Source organism: Meriones unguiculatus, chromosome 1 (assembly GCF_030254825.1).
Source record: "Meriones unguiculatus strain TT.TT164.6M chromosome 1, Bangor_MerUng_6.1, whole genome shotgun sequence".
Taxonomy (NCBI): Eukaryota; Metazoa; Chordata; class Mammalia; order Rodentia; family Muridae; genus Meriones; species Meriones unguiculatus.
Genome location: NC_083349.1, coordinates 5,418,053 through 5,435,798, shown reverse-complemented (window position 1 = coordinate 5,435,798; position 17,746 = coordinate 5,418,053). Strand labels below are relative to the sequence as shown.

General features: G+C 47.8%; 1 protein-coding gene across 1 annotated transcript; it reads left to right on the top strand.

Moving 5' to 3' along the window:
• Positions 1-2,058: 2,058 nt before the first annotated feature.
• On the top strand, positions 2,059-6,663 carry Klk14 (kallikrein related peptidase 14). Its single transcript, XM_021645823.2, has 5 exons — positions 2,059-2,098; positions 3,488-3,656; positions 5,556-5,809; positions 5,936-6,072; positions 6,511-6,663. The coding sequence occupies exons 1-5, from the start codon at positions 2,059-2,061 to the stop codon at positions 6,661-6,663; spliced, it is 753 nt and encodes a 250-aa protein (XP_021501498.1).
• Positions 6,664-17,746: the final 11,083 nt, after the last annotated feature.

Sequence of the window (17,746 nt, the reverse complement as noted above, 5' to 3'; positions counted from 1 at the left end):
CACCATCCTCCCGTTGACGGTCTACACTGCTTTCTCACATCACTCACCGCCACCCTGGAAAGCTCCTATTCATCCGCAGAACCCTGGAACTGTGTTCTAATGCTTGAGGCTCTAACAGGATTGTGTTTTGTGTTGACCTGTCCCACCTGTGAGCTTGGAACTGAGGTCATACACATGCTCATTAACGCGTGCATTCTTTTATTCACCACACATTGTTAAATAACCATGCCATGGAAACTGAGCAGGTTGAGTGAGATCCTAAAGAGTTCAGAATCTGGGAGGAAGAGGACACTGTAATGAGGTTGTGATGGGTTGGCGGGTGATGGAAGCTTCCTCTCCCTCATGGCTTCATGCGCAACCTTTTACCAAGAGCCCTCTTGGGCACCATGGCCCCTTAATTATCCCCTCTTCTTCTTCTGTTCCTCCTCCTCCTCTTCTTCCTCCTTTATTTCATAGTCTCCCTCCTCCTCTTCTGGCCTGGAATTATGTTACTCAAAGTGGCCTCAAACGCATGGCAATCCTCCTGCCTCAGCCTCCTAAGTGCTGGGATTACAGGTGTGAGCCACCATACCCACCATTTCGGATAGTCTTCGAAGGAAAAGTAAATTATTGTGCTTTAGACTTTTAATGGAGATGATTATATACTCAGCCTTAGTTTCACAGGCAGGAAGGAGAGACCCATGTGCCAATAACCCCAATGGTGACATCTGGTCAACCTAGATCCCCGTACAGGGCCTGGAGACGAACACGCTGAGCTTGCTTGTGTCTCCTTCAAGGGAAGCTTGTTGAGTGTGTGCACACAAGTGCATACGAGTTTCTCTGACATGTTCTCCTGTGCAGAACCCAGCATGGGTGGTCACGGTATCATCAGAGATTCTTTCTCAAAGCATTAGTGTGTCTTCACACTTGTCTTCACACTCATGGCCTCCAAATCAACTAGTAAATGAAGCATCCAGTTAGCAGAAATAGTTCAGGGAAAGCTAGGCATATAGATTTCCACAAGTGTGGAGACAGGCCCTGGAGAAGTTCCATCTGTGAAAGACAGCCACAAATCAGCTTCTCCGGGAGGAAAGCCACTGAGAAGTAAGGTGGGGTGAGGAGAGAGATGAGGTGGGGTGAGGAGAGAGATTGAGGTGGGGTGAGGAGAGAGGCTGAAGGCTGTGAGTCACTGCGTGGTCCATGAATGGGGCTGCCAAAGCCCAGGAACAAATTATAATCATTAGGCACTTTAAGAGGCTGGGGGAGGGACCAAAAAGGGAAGATTGCAATGGGACCCCCCAGCTCCAAAGCCCAGTACAGGCTCCCTTCAACTCACCTTCCATCACTCTTGCTTTTTCTGGGTCTCTCTGCTCCTCTCTTTCCGAGTCTCCCTCAACTCTGGGCACTTGTCTCTGTCTCTGGGCCTGTGTCCTTCTCTTTCTGGGTCTCTGCTTCTCTTTCCTCTCTCCTTCTCTCCCCCCATCTTCTGCTCTCTTTCTTTTCCCCTCTGCCCCTCCCAGTATCATCCTTGGGGCCCCTACCCAGATTCTACCCATCCACTGCATGCTCTCTGACCAGGCTGGACACCTCTCCCACCCACCATGCTCAGGGTCACCCCCTTCATTCTTTTCAGATTATGGCCTCTTTCATCAGGCAGTCTCCCCATTAATAACTGTGTCTGTTTCTCTGGCCAGAGATGGGAGGGAAGGGAGCAGAGAATCTTGGAATGGAAACTAGGCAATAAAAAAAAAAAAAATAGGAGAAGGGCGGTGGGGGCAGAGCAGCCAGCTGCCCAGACCAGGGATAAAAGGCTTTGCTGGCGTGTCCTGGAAGAGACACCACCCCTACACTTACAAGGAACCAGAGGGACTGGAGGATGGTAGGCATCTTTTCTTCACAGCCAAAGAGCCTGTGACCCCATCCTCTCAACTCTGGCCTCCAAATCTCTGTTCTGTCTCCATGCCACCAAGGGTCTGGGCCTCAGGGTGTGTGGGACTCACTGACCCTGAGGCTGATTTCTGTTTTTTTTCTCTTCTACTTGTTCTCTGCATTTGTTAGACCTGGACTTCCAGCTCCAGAATGTTCCTTCTACTGATCATACTTCAAGCCTTGGCTATAGGTAAGAGCAATTTGGTCCCCATGGAAACTAGGGGATGAGCTAGGGATGGGTTCTGGGGTGTATGTTCTAGGAGACAGCCTGATTGGAAAAAGTCCAGAGGGGCTAGGAGATGGCTTAGCCTTGTAAGCCCAAGGATCTGGGTTTGATGCTGCTGGAGCTCACTCTTTAAAAAAAAGGGGGGGGGGTGTGCTGTAGAGTATTGTAATTATCACTGGGGAGGCAGAGACGGCAGCACCCTGGTCCGCTGGCCAGCCCGCATAGCCTAGTCAGCAAGTTCCAGGCCTCTGAGAGACACTGTCTCAAAACAAACAAAGATGGGCTGTGCCTGATAAATGACTCCTGAGGTTAATCTTTGGGTTCTCCGCACTCACGAGCTCGAGGGCACACACAGAGCAGCGAGTGACTTGGGGATTGTTGGTGAGGACCTCACTTAACTAGAATTTTGTGTCCACGTTCTGCATTTAGAAATACCAGGAAACAGGGCTGGGGAGAGAGACAGCTACAGGATATAGAGGAAATAACAGAAGACTCTGACATCTCAGGCGGGTTCTATCCGAAGAGCCTCTTTAGTCATGTCAGGAAAGAGGAAAGTGGAGTGTGAAAAGGCAGAGGGAGCCTGGGGACAGAGTGAGGAACGTTTGGAAGGACACAGGAACTCCTTGGATATGTTGAGGAAGGACTAGAGCGGCATGTGGTGACCACTGGAGAGCCAGGGAGCTGGCTCAGCAGTTAAAGCCACTCAACAACGAGGACTAGAATCCAGATCCCCGGAGCCTACACAGGTGGCGGCTGTTTGTGACGGGCATGCCTTAATTCCAACTTTAAAGGCAAAGACAGGGGATCCCCAACAGAAGCTGGCTAGTGAGGCCACCCATAGCGGAGGGCTGTGGATTGGACTGAGAGGCCCTGCCTCAGGGAATAACGTGTTAAAGTGATCAAGAAAAATTCCCAACATAACTTTAGGCCTCCCCACATACACACACATGCCTGACTACATGCATATATGTGCCCATATAATTGTAAATATGTACATACTCACACACACCTCATGGAAAAACAAAAATATCGATGGGAACCAGGAACGCTGGTGCCTGCTGGGATTGCCAGCACTTGGAAGGCTGAAGTAAAAAGAATGCTGGGAGTTCAAGGCCAACCTTGAACATAGTGTGACCTCGTCTCAACCTAAAGGAAATAAAGTGCTCACGGGAGGGTGGAGTCAAAGGCTGTTTGAATGTTGAATGTGACACGCTTGGTGGAGCAGAAAGAGGTTTAGGTACTGGGCCATCTGGAAGGGGCTCTGTCTCTGTCAACACTGGGCATTGTACAGAGTTGGGGATTAGAGGCCAATCGTCCATCTCTTTTCCCCACCCCACCCCATCTCCCCACTAGCCATAGCCCAGAGCCAAGGAGATCACAAAATTATTGGTGGCTACACATGTGTCCAGAACTCCCAGCCCTGGCAGGTGGCTCTGCAAGCAGGGAGCATGCGTCGCTTCATATGTGGAGGGGTCCTGCTGTCAGACCAGTGGGTCATCACTGCTGCTCACTGTGCCCGCCCGTGAGTACGGTCTCTTACGTTCTTCTGTCAATGGCTTACAGATCCTAGAGTTTGTTGTTAACCTACATCATGTACAGAACAGTGTAGACGCTCTGTCCTGATTTGGAGTCTAGAAAAGAATCTAGGCTGAGAGGCCTAGTTCAGAGTGCAGAAAGCCTGCCACCACGCCAAAGCTATGCTTAGATGATGAAAGCCAGTCAGTAGGGTTGGAGTCTAAGACACAAGCTCATATATCCATCTAGTTACCAAGTACCACATCAGCGCCAGCATTAGCCCATCTCAGACTAGTACACAGGCTACATTCAGAAACCCAGAACATACCAGGAACCCAGAACCCAGAGCACATGACCCAGGCATGAGCCTGGGATTCATTTTGCAGCTAGTACATGCAAGTGTAAAAATAGTCAGGGCCAAGGGCTCGGTGGGTGAAATGTTTTTTCTATGTAAGCCTGTCAATCTGAGTTGGAATCTTCAGACCTCTCCTAAAAGCTGGGATACAGTAGTGCACATGTCTGTAATTACAACATTCCTATAGAGAGATGGGGGGAGCTGGAATCGGAAGAACTTGCTCAGCCTTGCCAGCCAGCTGTCCTGGAGAACACAGAGCTGAATGATGAGGCTTACCGTAGCTTCCACATGTGTGGAAGCCATGGTATCACCCCCCCCACACACACACAGAAGAAAAGTCTGGACCTAGAATGGTTTAGGTCCAGGTTTTAGCTGCAAGTCTGGTCACTAACTCCTCTTTGAGCTTCCTAGAACCCTGACTCCATCCCAAAGTTTAAATCTCAGAATACTGACCATAATTTGTGGTTTAGAACCCAACTCCTCCCTGATTGGAAACCAGAATTTAGAGCTCAAACTTCAGCATTGAAGTGAAAATCTAGGATACAACTCACACTATGACTATGACTCAGATGACTGCCAAAACTGGACACTTAATTTAGAACCTAGAAACTGGAGAACAGAACAGAATCTAGAATACAGAGCCCAGGATGAAAACCAACTTCTAGTTCCTTGTATATGGGTCATAACCTGTAGCTTAGTCTAGAGCCTGAATCTTTAGACTAAGGTTGAGGACACAGACCAGAGTCCAGAATCAAGAGCCCAGGTTGTCACCAGTTGCTCAGTTTGAAACAGATTTCATCTAAATCATGAGCTCAAGTGAATATTTAGAACCTTGAGCCCAACCAGAGCCCAGAATTTAAATCATTGTCTAGAACCCAGCTCATAAACAAAAGTTAGTCTAGAACCTGGAGCCTTATCTAGACGTGACCTTGTATCTGGAATCAATCTGCTGATATCATAACCCACTGTTCAGTATGGAACCCAAGATGATTCTAGAACTGAGAATCTATACTGACATCTAGAATCCAAACTCAACCTGTACCATACAGCTGAAAGTGGAGCCCACAGTTTGTCCTGAAAACATTAAGCTCACCTATGAATCTAGAAATTATGCCATAATCCAAACTGGATCTAGAACCCTGACCCTTACCTAGAAAATGTCTAGAACACAGATATGAGACTGATGCTTTCCCTGTAATGAGTATATATGAGTACAAATAAATATACATAATAGTATATATATGAATAATATACATCAGAGTGTATGGATATATATATCAGAGCATATGTATGACTGAGGAACCTGCAAGGACTCAGGAACTGAGTCAAGAGCTTTAAGCGGCCTTGAGCATATGAGAGGCAGGGACATCAAATGAGGTTGGATAAAGAGAGAGTCCCAGGCCATGAGAAGGGAAAGACACAAGAGACCACAGTTGGAGGGACACAGGTTAGGCGTTGAGGGAAACTCATCACAATGGAAGAAAATGCAGGCTGGATGATGGTCTGTGGTCAGACCTTAAGCAGCATTTATTCTTGGGGTTTATGGGACAGGATTCTTCATGTACTCCTGGGCAAGCACAACCTAAGGAGGCGGGAAGCATCTCAGCAGGTGCTGCGTGTGGTTCGCCAGGTGATACATCCCCAGTATCAACCTGGAGCCCATAACAATGACGTGATGCTGCTGAAGCTGCAGAGGAGAGCGCGTATGGGACATGCAGTGAGGACCATTCCTGTGGCCAGCTCCTGTGCCAGCCCAGGGACTCCCTGCCGAGTGTCGGGCTGGGGAACCACAGCCAGCCCCATTGGTAAGGAGTCCTCACCGTCCAAATAGAAAGCTGGACCTCTGGGTCTGAGGGAGAATGCTGACCTTGGACCTCTGGGTCCATAGTTCTCTAGTTGTGACCCTTCTGTGCACCCCCCCCCCCCTCCAGCCAGATACCCCACAGCTCTGCAGTGTGTAGAAGTCAACATCATGTCGGAGCAAGTATGCCATCGAGCCTACCCAGGAAGCATCACCTCCGGCATGGTCTGCGCCGGGGTGCCTGAAGGCGGGAAAGACTCCTGTCAGGTGAGGTTCAGATTCAATCATGGAACCATTTAGGGCTTGGTCTTTGGTACTACAAGTGTCTTAATAATGGAAGAGTCAGTGGATGTGGTTGGGAAACCTCAGAGATACAGGAATAACCCAGCTGACGTGCCTTGTCACATGACCCTTTGGACTTTATTATGCTTTAGTTTCCTATTCGATCTAATAAAGATAAACTTCTTAGGCAGAGATAGGGGTTGTGAAGAGACACAGGGTCATCTGGAGATACAGCTAAGACAGAGACAGAGACAGAGAGGAACAGAGAGAGGCCACATCAGCTTCGCAGAGGGCGGCTGGGCTGGGGACAGTGCTGGGGGAAGTGCTGTTGCTGCCGGAGGCTGGAGTAAGAGGTGAGGAGGGCTGTTGTCTCAACTGCCCACCTCCTGTGGCTGATTCTATTCCCATTCCTCCTCCCAACAGGGTGATTCTGGGGGACCCCTGGTGTGTGGGGGACAGCTCCAGGGCCTCGTGTCCTGGGGAATGGAGCGTTGTGCTTTGCCTGGCTACCCGGGAGTCTACACCAACCTGTGCAATTACCGAACCTGGATACAGAGGACGATGCAAAGCAACTGATCAGCCATCGCCTTACCAGCTGACCCTGTGCTTTCTCAGCCTCCACCATCAGACATCTGAGTCCTTCCCAAGACTTTAGAGTCCTCCTCAGACCTCCTCCATCATACTTAAGACTCTAGCCCCTAGCTTCCTCTCTCAGACCCAGACCCCCAGGCCCCAGGCTCTTCCCTCAGACCTAGCATCCTACCTTCTCAGGGTCTCAGGGTCCTGACTCTGGAATCCTGCTCATTGCTTGTTGTCACAGTCTGAAACTCACTGGGCCCAGAGGCTGGAATACAAATGCTCTGGACCAGCATCTTCATCCAAAGAAGTCTGCTTCCAAAACTCACTGTCTCTAAAATCCACATAAATAAAAACAAACAAAAAAGGGAGTCATCCCAAATTTCCTCTGTGCTTTCTTCCTTAGTCCGTTCCCACAGCACGTGCTGTGAAAAGTGGCTGACTCAGGCTCTGAGCTCGCCTCTGGAGTCTGCCCATGGCAACCCATCCACCTGTGGTGGGTTTCCCACCTCTGAGCTGCCTCTTCCCTGGAAACAGCACACACAGAGTCTTCCTTCTGCCAGTCAGAGCGGGGGAAGGGGAGATGGCTGCTGAGTTCAAGTCCCAGCAAAGCCTGTCTCTCATTCTGCCTGTGCTTCTCCAAATTTCATCCCTGACTTTAATTCCAACAGAGGCAGGACACAAACGAGCTTGAACGCCAGGTGTCCAGCCCCAGCCCTCGTCTCCCAGACACAGGGATCCAGTTCCAAGCCTCCCCCCTTGGGCACAGAACCATGAGTACAATACAGAGGTAGCAGATTTTGCTGGCTCCGTGCAAGCCATCCCTAACTTCTACGACTGCTGTGTTATGAAGCTCATTTTCTTCCTCTCACTTATTGCACACCTACTATGTCTATTTTGGACACCTACTGTGCAGCAGTCATCGACCTAGTTGATGAAGAAGACAAATCCCCGCTTCTGCAGCCCGCAGGCTGGCAGTGGGCAGGCCACACGAAGTAGTAAACATTGTAAAAGTCAGGTGGAATCCCTGTGAATGAAGAGGCCATTCCACTTGGGCCACGTGTCAGTGACCACTTCTGCTTATGAAAACAACTGGAGCAGCTTCAGGCATTTTAAGGGCTGGCTGATAAACACAACCATTGTTAAAATTCAAGTGACATAAAGATATGATGAAATAATTTTAAAAATAAAATCAAAGGGCTCAAGAGATGGCTCAGCAGTTCAGAGCACGCTCTTGCAGAGGACCAGAGTTCATTTCCCAACACCCACATGGTGGCTCACAACATCTGTAACTCCAGTTCAAGGGGGTCTGACGCTGTCTCCTAGTTGCTGTGGGCACTGCACACACATGCTGCGCAAACACACATGCACATGAAACACACACACACACACACACACATAAATTTTAATCAATCCATACAGTGGCAGTCCTACATTTTAAACTAATAGCTATAGTTTGCAGCCATTTATGTTTATTGTGTCCTATGTGCTCACTTTGTGTTTGCGGTAACAGACTAGATGGTGTAAGCCACTCGATTAGTTTATTTTACAGTGTAGGGGATGTGGACCATCGTGAGGATGGCACAGAGGGAGAAGTGCTGCCTTCTCACAGCTTACTGGGTCAAGAGGTAAGAAAGGGAGGAGGTAGGGAGGGAGAGAGAGAAGAGGGAAGGAAGAAGAGGGAGGGGGAGGAAACCAGTGACAGACCAATCACAGTTACACCAATGTCCAGCTTGACAACCCAGTGAGTGTGTGGAGGTTCCTTTAAGGAGCAGGAACAACCCCAAGGCAGCAGCCTCGTGGCCAACCCCTCCAGCACAGCTGGCCTCACAACCGCTGCAGCCCTGGAGCTCTCCACACAGCTTGCTGGCAGCTGGACAGGTGAGAAAATTCCCCCTCCAGCCGCTGTGGCTGATTTTAGAACTTTGGAGAGGGGCCTTGGGAATCTCGGGAATTTTTACTTTCCCAGACATGTGACTTTTATTTACTTTTAGAGTTTCACGAGTTGCCTGCAACACTCCTTCTTGGAGAGAATGGATCTACTCTATATCCTTGGGTGGCTAGAACTGGCTATGAAGACCAGGCTGTCCTTGAACTCACAGAGACCTGTCTGCCTCTGCCTCCTGAGTGCTGGGATTAAAAGGGTGTGCCACCACATCTAACTGGTTTATTTTATTTTTAATTATATGTATGTGTGTGTGGGGTCAGGATGCATGAAATCATGCAGGTTCCTACAGACACCAAAGAGAAGATAGGTGCTGGGTTCTCAGAGCTGGAGTTACAAGTGACTATAAGCTCCCTGTGGATTGCTGAAAACTGCACTTAGTTTTTTTTGTAAGAACAACATGAGCTCTTAATCACTGAGTCCTCTTTCCAGCTTGATACCTCACTATTAAACCATAAAGCTTCCTTTCTTGTTTGTCTTCAAGATCTCATATTAATATCACTAAAGCACTATAAAACATTCCAACTTATAAAAAGCTCCACTCTTTAAATTTTCGAACACTTTAAAAGTTCAGTCTTTTTAAAGCACTCAGTTTCTCTCTAATGCATCAAAGCCTCTTAACTGTGGGCTTCTGTTTTTAAAAAAAGAAAAAAGGTTAAATACTTTCTTCGGCCACAGGGAAGAACCAGGACACAGTCACAATCAAATGAAAGCAGAACCAAAGTCCAGCAGTGTCAAGCTCAGCGTCAGACAGCTGGGACTCACTTCTGCGCTCCAAAGGGCGTGAGCAGCTACACCTCTGACTGCCATCCACAGCCTCAAAACTTGTCTCCTGGCTTCTGCTCCCCTCCACACCTGCTGGTGTCCTTGGTGATCATCCCACGGTAACTGGCGTCCAAAATGCTCGGGTCCCTACTGCAGCTTCACCTTCACCAATAGCCTGACCTGGGCTCTCCTCAGTGACTCCAGCCATGTGGTGCCGAGCCTCAGCTTCTCTCCCTGACTCCTCAATACCAAAGTTGCACCTTCACCGATGGCCTCTCTTCAGGGACTCCAGCCTTGCCACACAGTGCCAAGCCTTATCTGCTCTCCATGATCTTGCCATTCCTTTAAAACCAGTACTGCCTGGGCACTCCTCACACGTCAACAAGTCTGGCCTTCAACCTCTCTGGACCGCAGCTTCTGTGTGCTGACCCTGAAGGAACACTTCCCAGAAGATTTCACCTTAATGATACTGGTCTCTTCTTAACCCAGCTGATTCTTTAGTCCCAACTGACCAGCCCCAATCGTCCCATCAAAGAAAAGGCTTCATTTTAGTGTTCCTAGTCTCTTGTTAATCACAGCTTCTGATCAGAACCACAGAGTCTTAGGTCAAAATATTCAACAGCCCCCAATATAGTCTTTAAGGGACTCTCAAACTTTCCTAGGAGGTTTCACAAGCCAGGCCTCCACTTCATGCGCTGCTCTCAGCATTATCTTCCAAGTCCCTACAACAGCAACTTAGGCTCAGAACACTCAATGGCTTTTCCAGTCCAAAGTTCCAAAGTCCGTCCACAATCCTCCCCAAAGCATGGGCTGGTCTGTCACAGCAATACCCAACTCCCGGTACCAGCTATTGTCTTAGTTAGGGTTCCTATTGCTCTGATAAAGAGCACGAGCAGAAGCAACGTGGATAGAAAAGGGCTTGTTTGACTTACCACTTTCCTATCACAGTTCATCAAAGGAACTCAGGGTGGGAACTCAAGGCAGGAGCCAAAGCAAAAGCCAAGGAGGAACGCTTCCTCCTAGCTTGCTCCCCTTGGCTTCCTCACTCTGCTTTCTTATACAGGTATCAGTGGAGGTGTTTTCAGGGTGGAATGTTTCACCCCAGGGCATTTGAGCACGCGTGCTGTGCGTGCATGTGTGTGTGCGTGTGTGAGAGAGAGACAGAGACAGAGAGATGTGAAAGTCAAAGATCAAACTCAGGTGTCACTCATCGGGAGCTGCTCACCTCATTATTTTGGGCAGAGTCTCTCCATGCTCAGGAGCCTGCTGATTAAGGTAGGATGGCTAGAAAGTAAGCCATCTGTCTCAGCCATTCTGTCTCCACCTCCCAGCATAGGGATTGGGATTGCAAGTGCATGCATGCTTTTTATTATTATTATTGTTATTATTATTATTATTAATGTTTTGGGAATCAAAATCAGGTCTTACCAACTGAGCTATATTCCCAGCTCCCTAGGAACTGCTTTTTTCTTTATTTTTTTTCTATTTCAAAAATGTTATATGCATGAGAGTTTTGACTGCATATATGTCTGTGCATGTGCATGCCGGAAGAGGGCGTCAGAGCCCCTGTAACTGGGAGAACGGGTGGTTGTGAGCCAGTGTGGGGGTACTGGGAGCTTACCCTGGGCCTGGAGGAACAGCTAGTGCTCATAACTACTGAGCCCTCTCTGCCAGCCCTCTAGGCGCTTCTTAGGTCGAACAAGTTGACAGTCAAAATTGTCACAGTGAGCTTCCAAACACATCTCCCCAGATGTACACTCAGTGAGCTAACATTTTGCCCTGGTTAGCACTTGTCAGCGGCAAGGCCTACAGTCACCCAAGAAGGGAGTCTTACTTGAGGAATCATCTAGGCTAGATTTGCCCGCGGACATCTCTGTGAGGGATTGTCTTGATTAATAACTGGTGTAAAGAGAGGGCCCAGGCCATTGTGTGAGGCACCTTCCCTAGGCAGGGGGTCCTGGGTTGAGCATGAGCCTGTAAGAGAACAGTTTCTCCACGGTTCCTCCTCCAAGTTCCTTCTTGAGCTTCTGCCGTGACTTCCCTCAATGACTGGCTATAACCTGTGAGCTGAAACAAGCCCTCTCCTCCTCTAAGGCTTTTGTAATAGTATTTGTCACAGCAACAGAGTGCAACTAGAATATACCAGTAACCCGACAAAGTGGGATGATTTACACCGTTGCAATTGGCAAACAGGACAGCGGTGCTTCCAGAGAGTCGACTTCAAATCTCTACCAGCTCAGCCATGGGAATGCCTGCCTGGGAATGACCTCATGACTTTTGCGTATGTCCTGGACATGGTGTTGCTTGGATACAGGAGACTGGCCTATGTAGGGGGCAGCTTGGGGTTTTGGAGTTGTTAGGTGGCATGAATTATTAAAGCAACACAAAAGACTGCTATGGAGCAGAACTGGAAAGGTGGCCCAGTGGTTAAGAATGTTTGCTGCTCTCTGCAAGAACCCAAGTTCAGTTCCCAGCACCCACACTGGAAGGCTCACAACTACCTTTAACACCAGTCCAGGGGATTCAGTGCCCTGCACTGACTTCTGTGGGCGCTGCATTTGCATGGCACACACACGCACACACACACACACACACACACACTTAAAATTAATAATAAGGCCAGAAGAGGTGACTTAATGACTTAGTGGTTAAGAGCAATGGCTGTTCTTGCAGAGGGCCAGAGGTCAGTTCCCAGCCCCCTATAGGGCAACTCACAACTGTCTAGCACTCCAGCTGTAAAGGATCTGATATCCTCTTTTGGCCTCTATAAGCACTGAAAACATGTGGTGCAGACATACAAGCAGGAAAACACCCATTTACATAAAATAAAAATAAATAAACCTTTACTTTTTTTTATTTGGAAAAAAAAAAAGAATAGGGGCTAGAGAGATGGCTCAGTGGTCAAGAGCACTGGCTGCTCCTGCAGAGGGCCCGGGTTCAGTTCCCAGCACCCCACAAGATGACTCACACCATCTAAAACGCCAATATCAGGAGACCCCACACCCTCTTCTGAATTCTGTGGGCACCAAACATACATGTGGTGTACATACATGCAGGCAAAACACTTATACACATAAAATACAATAAATACATTTTTAAAACCTAACCTGAAATTACTGTGTCTGTTTGCTCTTGTCCAAGGGGTCCATCGCCTCGTGTCTGAGCAAACATGTGCTCACCTTTGCGTGCCTGTGTGGAGCTGGAGGTCAGGGTTAGCTGTCTTCCTCTATGGCTCTAGCTTATATTTTGAGACAGAGTGTCTCCCTGAACCTGGAACTTGCAGTTTGGGCTAGGCTGCCTGGCCAGCGATCTCTGGAGAGCTACCTACCACTGTCCCCGACCCCAGCACTGGGTAACAGATGCACCCACCGTGTTCAGCTTGTATGTGGCGCTGGAAACACACATTCCAGCTCTCACGTTTGCAGAGAGCACTGTGCGGGCAGCTCTCTAACCCCAGCATCTGCCTTCCTGAGTGGACCTACCTCACTTCGGATAACGGTCTCCAGGCTTATCCCTGTTGCACCAAATGAACCTTTTATATGTCTAATTAATATTCCCTCGCGTGCATTTGCCATCCTCTATCCGTTTGCCCATCAGCTTAGGCTGTCCCGTGTCTTGGTTTCTGAATGTAATACAGTGAATGTGAAGGGCAGATAGCTCTTTGAGACCCTAATTCTGTTTCTAACTCAGGTGGGGTTGCTGACTCATGCAGTCACTCTGTGTATAACTTAGCCGCATCCCCACCACCAACATCAGGTTTCTCTTCCCCCACAGCATGTCAACACCTACCTCTCAGCAGGTGTCAGGCGGTATCTCATTATGGCTTCGGTTTTGCATTTATCTTCAAGCTGGAGGTGTGCACACCCACTGGCCGTCCACACACAGTCGTAGGCTCGTTTCTGTTGCTGTGATAAAATATACCTCAGCACAAGGCACCTCGGGGGAAAGGGGCTTATGTCATCTTCAGGTTACAGCCCATCACTGTGGGCAAGTCAAGGCAGGGACCTCAAACAGCTACCCGTATCACACCCACAGTCAACAGCAGAGAGACGCGGGTGCAAGCTTGCTTTCTTGTGCTCAGCTCAGTTACTGCCCCCCCCCCATGTGTATGCGCACCATGTGTGTGCCTGGTGCCTGCAGAAGAGCGTGTTGGATCCCTGGAACTGGAATTACAGATGGTGTGAACCACCATGTATGTGCTGGGAATTGAACCCAGGTCCTCTGGAAGAGCAGTCAGTGCTCTTAGCCACTGAGTCATTTCTCCATTTCTTTACCCTTAGTCACTTCAGGAACCCCTGCATAGGGAATGCGCTGTGCCTTCCCGCAGCAATAAGCTTATTTAAAAAAAATCCCATACAGGCATGCCGACAACCCTGCCTACCCACTGTAGACAATCCCTTCCGATCTATTTATTTATTTATTTATTTATTTATTTATTTATTTATTCAGTACTCTGCCTGCATGTGTGCCTACACACCAGAACAGAGCACAAGATCTCTTTATGGATGGTTATGACCCATCATGTGGTTGCTGGGACTTGAACTCAGAACTTTTAGAAGAACAGCCAGTGCTCTTAACTTCTGAGCCATCTCTCCAGCCCAACAATCCCTTCTTGAGACACTTTTCCCAAATGATTCTAGCTGTGTCAAGTTGCCAATCGAAACTAACTACTACACACATCTTTTTTCAAAAAATATCTGTTCAGGGCCTTTGCCCATTTCCAGTAAGGTGGTTATTATTATTATTATTGTTATTATTACTATTATCAGCTTGAGTTTCATATGCTGCATATTTTGGGTATTAATTCTTTATCAGACCTATGGTTTGCAAATATTTGCAAATATTTTCTCCATTTCCTAGTGGTTTTTTTTTATTATTTGCAGTTTTTTTTCCTGAACTTTATTTTATTAATTACACTTTATTCACTTTGTATCCTCCCTGTAGCTCCCTCCCTCTTCCCCTCCCACTTCCTCCCTCCCTCCCCCTTCTCCACCCATGCCCCTCCCCAAGTCCACTGATAGGGGAGGTCCTCCTTTCCTTCCTTCTGATCCTCCTCTATCAGGTCCCATCAGGAGTGGCTGCATTGTCTTCCTCTGTGGCCTGGTAATGCTGCTCTTCCCTTAGGGGGAGGTGATCAAAGAGCAGGCCAATCAGTTCATGTCAGAGACAGTCCCTGTTCTTATTACTATGGAACCTACTTGGACACTGAGCTGCCATGGGCTATATCTGTGCAGGGGTTCTAGGTTATCTTCATGAATGGTCCTTGGTTAGAGTATCAGTCTCAGGAAAGACCCCTGTGCTCAGATTTTTTGGTTCTGTTGCTCTCCTTGTGGAGCTCCTGTCCTCTCCAGATCTTAGTATTTCCCACTTCTTACATAAGATTCCATGCACACTGCCTAACAATTGGCCAGAAGTCTCAGCATCTGCATTGATAGTCTGCACGGCAGAGCCTTTCAGAGGCCCTCCGTGGCGTGGCATGCTGCCGACTTGTTCCCTGTTTTCTCCGTCCTCTGGTATTTTTGAAGGTTTATTTAGTCATTGTGTGGGTTTGTGTATACAAGAGCAAGTATACCCACCACATAAAGGGGGCCAGAAAAAGTCACTGGATCCCTTAGGGCTGGGGGTATAGGAGCCTAAACCTCCTCTATGAGCCACCTAATGTGGGTACTGGCAACTGAATTCAGGACTTCTGCAACAGCAGTACGAACTCTTTGCCACTGAACCATCTCTCCAGCCCATCTCGAATCTGTATTGCTGAGGTGAGTTCTTTCTTTGAACCTGGAGTTCACGCTGAGCTCCATAGTATGTGACTGTCTCCACCTCTCCCAACTATACACAGTGCTGGGGCCACAGGCACATACTGCCATACCCAATGTTTTACATGGGTGTAGCACTCTTTTTTAATCTCTAATTTATTAGGGGTAATTTACCAATTCTATACCAATTCTTTGTCAACACCAAAAGCAGCAAGCAGTCTCCTCTGTCTTTTTCCTCCAAGTTGCCGCGCCGTGAAGCCTCTCTCTCCATCTCTCTCCTTCAAGCCGCCACATGGCCCATCTCTGCTCTCTCTAAACTGCCACTCACTACACACCACCACCACATGCCACACTCTCTCTTTCTGGGCTCCCAGAGCCCTGGACCACACAAGGTAGGCTGTTATCAGCTGTCAAATGCCAGGTTCCACACGAGACAATTATCAGCTGTGGACAAACTGAAGTACATGGTTTTCTTGTCTTACGGTGCAAGTCTGGTCTGTGGGGACCAAAATATCTGTGACAATGTGAGGCACACACTGTGACTCCCTTATGTGGCAGCCAAACAAGCCCTGCAGGGAAAAGGAATCAAAAGAAATAATAATTTATTGTTTCTGATGTTATTATAAATGTTTTTCTTTTCTTGTAGTTTGTTGTTAGTGTAGAGAAACATAATCCATTTTTGTATGTTGGTTTTGTATCCTGCAACTTCACTGAATTCATTTATTCCGATTGGCAGATAATTCATAGTTTCCTGTACGTAAGATGTAATCTGGGCTCAGGAGATGGCTTAGTGGTCAAGGTACTGCTGAGCCTGCCAACCTGAGTTCAATTGCCAGGACTCACATGGGGAAAGAAGGAAACTGAGTCCTGCAAGTTGTTCTCTGACTACACATGCACCATGCACATGCCCTCCCCTACCACACACAGAACAGACAAACTAATTTATTTATTTATTTTTTAAAAGTATGATATTGGCTTTTAGTCAATAGCCATCTCCCCAGCCCCCAAAGAATGTTGTCTGGTTGGTTGGTTTGGTTGGTTGGTTGGTTGGTTGGTTGGTTGGTTTTGTTTTGTTTTTAGCCAAAAGACATTGTGTTTTATCATTTTCTGTTTCTGGGTCAATACGTTAGTTTTGATCCTCCGCTCTGTTAACAGGAGAAATCACATTTGTTGACTTTCATATACTGAAATATCTTTGTCTCCTAGGAATAAATCTGAGTCAGTCAGGACACATGATCCCTTGATGCTGTTGAATTCTGTTTCCTAGTTTCTTTGTTGAGGAAATTAACATCTCTGCCCATTAGGGATATCAGTACATAGTTGCCTTGTCTTATGGTTCATGTCCAGTATGTGGGGCCCAAAACGTCTGTAACAATGTGATAGGCACACACTGTGACTCTCTTGCGTGCCAGCCATACAAGCCCTGTGGGGAAAAGGAGAAAAAAGAAAATGCAAGCTTGGGTAGCTGTGGAGCCCAAGGAGAGGATACCAACAGGACAGCTCTGAACCCTCATTTAATAATAGGGGCCCTGAAGACTCAGAGCGGCAACATGGAGGAAGTTTATGATTTTGCAAAACTGGGTGTCAGTCTTAGATGGCAGCTGTGCTGACTGAACACAGAGAAAAGTTTTTATAACTCTGATGCAGGCCCCTTTCCCTTTTCCTCATTGGCTGAGTAAAAGGAGAGTTCAGTCTCAAATGTTGTCCGCATTTTATCTTTGCATCTGCCATTTATGTTACTTGTTTCCAGCCCTATGCATTCATCTCTACATTTTCCATCCTGTTTGTTCTAAAGCTTTTCAGACTCTGTCAGACCTACAGGCAAGACTGGCTGTTAGTAATTTTCTACCCTAAATTTTCAGTTTGAGGAGGGCTAGCTAGACTACCAGAGGTTGAAAGAAGTCCATGGCTTTCTGTACGTCTAAAGCAGGAACTGAGCTGACTGAATACACTTTTGAAAATGGACCGTTATTTCTCATATTCCACTCATCCTGTGTAGTGGAAGTTTTGGTTGTGTTTTGTGGATATATTTTTGTTGTAGCCCCAAGTGTGGGATTCAGGAAAGCTTTGACCAGAGCTGATGGCAGCCTTGTGAGAGGCTCGTGATCTTTCTCAACAGATACACAGCCTCTCGAGTGGGTAAGTGATCCTTGTCAGCAGAAAACTGCCTCGTCCAGGGGGCATGGGTTTTGTCAGCTAAAAAACATCCTGGTGCAGACTCTGAGAAGGTATAAATGGGGGGGGGGGGAGAGAACTCCTAGAGAGAAAAAACTCCAGAGAACTCTTCATGCTTCTTCTTCTTCTCCTCCTCCTCCTCCTCTTCCTCCTCTTTCCTCCTCCTCTTCCTCCTCTTCCTCCTCCTCCTTCTCCTTCTCCTCCTCCTCCTTCTGATGCTGCTGGTGGTGGTTCTTGTTGCTGCTTTTTCTGGATTGCTGAATTGCTGGATTGCTGGATTATTGGATTGCTGGGTTGCTGGATTACTAGATTGCTGGATTGCTGGGTTGCTGGATTATTGGATTGCTGGATTGCTGGGTTGCTGGGTTGCTGGATTGCTAGATTGCTGGATTGCTGGATTGGATTGCTGGATTGCTGGATTGCTGGGTCGCTGGGTCGCTGG